A 5,093-nucleotide genomic window follows, 5' to 3' on the forward strand; every position below is an offset into this window, starting at 1 on the left:
TCAAAAGTCCAACTCGACAATTTCTTCCCAAGGGTTTTTAGTAGGCAGTCCGTTTGGATTGAGAACCGCATGGCTACCGGCGATCGGTTTCCGATCTCCGTCTGGACCATCGACACAAATACTCCGCGGATTCCAGTAGGCTGGATGGAAGTCGTCGACGCCGAGGTTCTTGGACTCGGTTTGCCAGACGTTTCCGAAACAATCGAGGGGGTCGGAGGATGAGGAGAAGCTTGCTGGATGAGTCAACTGAGTGAGATATGGGTCAGAAAGATTCCCCCCAGGAGGGAACGACCAGTGAACGGATTGATTGGTTTCAAATGAAGGCTCATGTGGCATCTCTGTTGACGATGATCCAGTCGGGCAATTGCCCTCAATCGGGTTCGGTTGATCGAAGGAGCCCGGCTGAGAGGGTGATGAGAGAAGGAGTTGGGATGTACCCGTACTATTTGTACCCGGTTCAGGTTCCAGCTTGATCTGTTCTTCCTCGTCTAAGCGACCCAAGCCTGACCAGCTTGGGTGAATATGTGACTGAGTTTCATATTGAGGAAGTGTTTCCCATCTGGGCCCTACAACAGACCCGGTGGTCTGATTGCTACTTTCGGGCGCACCTGATCCGATCAGAGATGTGCCCCAGTTGGTACAGGTTGCAGGAGCTGACAATGGAACGGGTCCAATCCCAGCTTCAACTAATCCGAACGTATTGGTCAGATTTTTCGACCAGTTGGCGACCCCCAAGCTGAGATGTTCAGGCTGGTGGCGGTAGCCTCGAGTAGATGGTAGGGGAGGTCCCGGGTCGTCAGGCGCAAGAAGCGTCATGTCGCTCCAGATTTGTCCTCCGGGGCACCAAGAGCCCCGGCGAGCTTCCATAGCTTCGCCATATACGTAGCTTGCTGAGGACTCGGAGGGTTGTGAGGATATCTCCAAGCTGAGCTGGGACGATGTTTGAGGAGCTTGATTGTACCGAATAGGGTACACCGGGTGATGATGCGGGTGGTTGAACTGCTCGTCATGCCTCTGAAGCGGAAGACTGATAGACTGACGGGGGGCATTGTTGATCATAGAGGGGTCCCGCCTAAGATGACCTGAAAGGGATGAATGCTCCAACGCTGACAGCGAAAACCCTCTGTCGCGTCGGGGACCATTGGTTGGGGAAACAAAAGGAGGCTGTGGAACTCCGGAGACAGACAACACATCGAAATTGGACCGGATTGGTGAGCTGGGTAGAATGTGTGGGGGCTGTTTCGAGGGTGATGCTGGTGCTTGTGACGGCTGTCCCGGCGAGGATTTGTTGATGGACGTTTTGCCATCGGATCTAGAATGCAGTCGGAGATGGCGGTTCAAAGTATCTCTACTCAATGATCGGGACAAAACAAAAAGATTTCCAGTAGACGCCAAGAAGCATTAGTTTTTGTAGACTAAAATCATGAAGTGAAGTGAATTGAAAATGACCGAGCAAAAGGGTATACTAAACTGTCGAGCAAATGTCTTCAAGCATACTGTGCAAGAATACGGCCTGGCCAGCGTGTCTGAAGGAAAAGAAAGCATCTCATGAATATATTGGTCCGCTTCCTCAGAAAGTCAGGCGAAAAATGTAGAGTAGGAAACTGAATGGAAGGTGATACGACAAGCCAGCACAAAGGTTGAGGGATAGACACCTTAGAGACCTATGCCGTTAAGGGGGCGGCAATGACCAGTGAAGAAGCCCAAGCAATTTGATTGCAGTGGACCCGACTCTGTTCCGCTCACATTAAAATAACGGACTCAGCAAATGCACATTATTGAATACGAAGCGCTTAATCAATTTCAAGCTGACCACAGGCAGCACAATTGATAGAGTGCTCTTTGACTGAGGCATGGGATCGGGGCTGATTACCAGGTATCTATATCCCCCTACCAATAAGGAAGAACGCAGGTTGGTGAAAAAGTAATAGCGGAGGGCCAAACAGCTTTGGAGAGTGGAATGGATCGATGGAGTTGGAAGACTGGGTTCGGTAGTTTTGCCGGGGGCCCAATCTCAGCTCGGTCGGATACGGGTTCAAGCTGAAGTCAATGGGGGGGGGGGGGGGGGGAGTGAATCGGAGTGTTCCCGAGCAATCGAAAAGAGGCAGGAGGAGAAAAAAAAGGTCGGCTGCTGGCTGCAGTGGAACGAGAGCCAGAGATCAACGGTGATTGACGTATCGACCGATCGATCGACCGTTGGGCTATGAGCACTGGCTGTGGGGCGATGCCGATTGGCGTCATGACCACCCGGGGAAGATGGCATGGATGGCCGACGTGGGCTAGTGACTTCATGGGATCGGAACCCAAGAAGTCTCATTGGAAGCTGGGCTGGATGCCGAAGAGAGATGTGACATGGTGGATTGGGACACAGCGATTTGTGATATAGAGTCCATTAAAGGCAGTTTACGAGTGGGTGGGGAAGACTTAAAAAAATCGGCCGAATGGTCTGGTTGAGCTTTGCCTCTGCTGCTCGGAGCGCAATCGCAGACCAATTCAGGAATAGCACAATACACCGCAGATATATTATGGTAAACCCACGGGGAGAGAAATAGAGTCCTGGCTGAAAAACATAAAGCGCCGAGCCGACATTCACGAAAAAGGGCGGGACAGGGGGGCACACATTGAGGGGGAGGGGTGAGAGGGAAGAGAAAAAAGGTTGAAGGAGAGGAGGGCGACATACGAGTTCGTTCGTGGCGTTGGCAGTGTTCGAGCTTCTTGAAGGTCATTCCACAGAACGGACATTTGGCGAGGGGCTTCCCGTTCTTCTTGACTGGCGGATTGGCCGCGGGGGAAGAAGGGTGGGGATGTTTGCTTGAGGAGAGCTCGGCGGCCGATTGAGTGGGCCGAGTCGGCTGATCGGCCCGGGTGCCCGGGAGGCTTTTTTTGTTGGAGCCGGTGGTGCTCTTGCTCTGAGCACTGGGCTTCTTGGTGGGGTGAGAGAGATGCGGATTATCGGATGGGCCTGTGGCTCTGGTCGGGTGGCTGTTGTTGATGGCCGGGCGATGATTATGGTTTGCTGTATGTGACTGTGGCAAGTCAAGTGGTCGGGGATCTGAACGAGCTTGGTTAAAATCACACGAGATCCCGCCGGCTGGATGGGGGGCTAAGGAGGAAATGACTGGCTGGGGCTGTTCTCGGCTGTTGGCGTAGGATGGCCCATCCTGAGGCGAGAATGACTGGCGGTGGATGAACTGAGAGTGATGCCCATCTGCTGAAGAGGGGCTCATGGCCATGCTTGTCGATCACCTGGGGTCCGGGGAAGAGCGGAGAGGCGGATACAGGCTGCTAGGAAGGTGGAGGTGATGGGAAGTGGGGAGCCCTTTTAAAAAGTCGATCGGGTCGAACGCCACTTGCAAAGCAATCTTGAAAACTTCTCCGGCAAACTGCTCTGGAAGATGCCGGCTATTTAATACAAAATCAAAAAAGGTTAAACTGGTCCGCTGATCAGAGGACTCTGGTGGTTTTTACTGATTGCTGTTTCTGCTTCTTGGAAGACTTCTGTGGTACGCACAAAGTCGATTTGAATGGAATATGAATGTAGAGAGGTGCGCAACTAGTCCAAGTACATGAATGTCTATCCTATTATGTATGACGATAAGTTCAAGTTTTCATGAGTTCCTTTTCTTTTTCCTTCCTTTTTTCCTTCCTCTTCCTCTTCTTCTTCTTCTTCTTCTTCCGGTAGGACGCTTTGGTTATCTTTCTTTTTTATCCAGCCCTCCGGGTTTTGGTTCGGATCGAGCTCTTGTGCTACCGATCGGCACGGCCTGCTAGATATAACGACGTAATCGGTGCTGAGAAGGGCCGAGGAGGAACAGAGCTGAGGATGCAGGAGTGGGAAAGGTTTGGGGAATGGACCAGCTGATGATTAGGATTCTAGATAGGACAGATTGATGACGTCTAGTAACGTAAGCCGAGATAGAGTACTTGGGAGAGACTTTGGTTTAGAGCGGCGGTGGAGGAGAATCAGCAACCGAGAATGGAGAACGGATGGCAATAACAATGCTTAAGTGAAAGGATATGTTTCAAGAATTCAGACAAGTCTGTAGACTGAGATCAGGGGAAGAACGTGGGAGGAAGCGAGGTAGATTGGTGTGCCTCCGGATGCCGAAAGGTGTGGAGATTTCAGATATTTTTATATTTGAAAGGAAAGCTGATGATTGTCTGGTGACTTCATCAGCGCAGTCGCTTGATGAATTCGATTCGTAAGGCCAATGTTTGAGACGATTGGAAACGGTTTGAGAGTCTGTACAACCAGCCAGATGACAATCAGAACAGCAACAAGCCAAAAGAGAAAAAAACCAGGTATGACTGCAAAAATACATACATACTTATAACCAACAAAAAAAGCTTTTTGAATAAACAGAGCCCAAAGAAAGGGAGTTACATCACTTTGACCCTGGCCGACGTATATTGTAATTTCATATTCACAAAGAACGGCGACGGCAGAGTCGGTTGCGAATTAGCACCCTGGAGGCGGTGCACTGCCGGAGTCCTAACCCTGCTTGCGGTGTGTTACCGGGCTGATCGAAAGTTAACCACCGGGTTCGTTAGCAATGCAATTGCTGGTAATGAACTCCCAATATGTTTCTACACCAATAGCTCTGCCTTCCCTCTTCTCCTTTGCACTACGATAGATCATATCCACGCACCGCACGTTGGCAGCATTCTACGACACCTTGGAGCACCGCTTCGGCCCCTAACCCCGATAGCAATTCGTATCGAGACCGGGATGTAAAAGTTTGATCGGGCTCGATGAAATCGGTTACTTGAAAGCTCTTGAAAGGCCACAGTTTATGTATTGGTTGCATATAATTTACCTTATTACGTACGTAAAATATGATAAACAAACTTGGTAGGAAATTCATGACTGATAATGATATCTATTTTATAAAGAAAATGGATCAAGCAACCTGTCAAGCCAAGTATTTCGGCAAAATTCATTCTAAAGGCCGGATTGCTTATCTTGGGCAGTCGGCCCGCGAGTGTATCAATTCATCAAACTCATGACAAAACTGCACATAAATACATCACCACGATGCAACGAAAAAAAAAAACAATTGTGATCCGGTTTTCCAGGAACTCATGAATGTTTC

At 49.9% G+C, this 5,093-nt stretch overlaps 1 protein-coding gene across 1 annotated transcript; it reads right to left on the minus strand.

The window, feature by feature from the left end:
* PtA15_10A640 (uncharacterized protein) lies at window positions 1-3,233 on the minus strand (the record flags this gene model as incomplete). Its single annotated transcript, XM_053160837.1, has 4 exons — window positions 1-1,072; window positions 1,140-1,312; window positions 2,165-2,328; window positions 2,681-3,233. 4 exons carry the CDS (start codon window positions 3,231-3,233, stop codon window positions 1-3), a joined length of 1,962 nt encoding a protein of 653 aa, XP_053024771.1.
* Between the last annotated feature and the right edge of the window lie 1,860 nt (window positions 3,234-5,093).

This window comes from Puccinia triticina, chromosome 10A (genome assembly GCF_026914185.1).
Source record: "Puccinia triticina chromosome 10A, complete sequence".
NCBI classification, from domain to species: Eukaryota; Fungi; Basidiomycota; class Pucciniomycetes; order Pucciniales; family Pucciniaceae; genus Puccinia; species Puccinia triticina.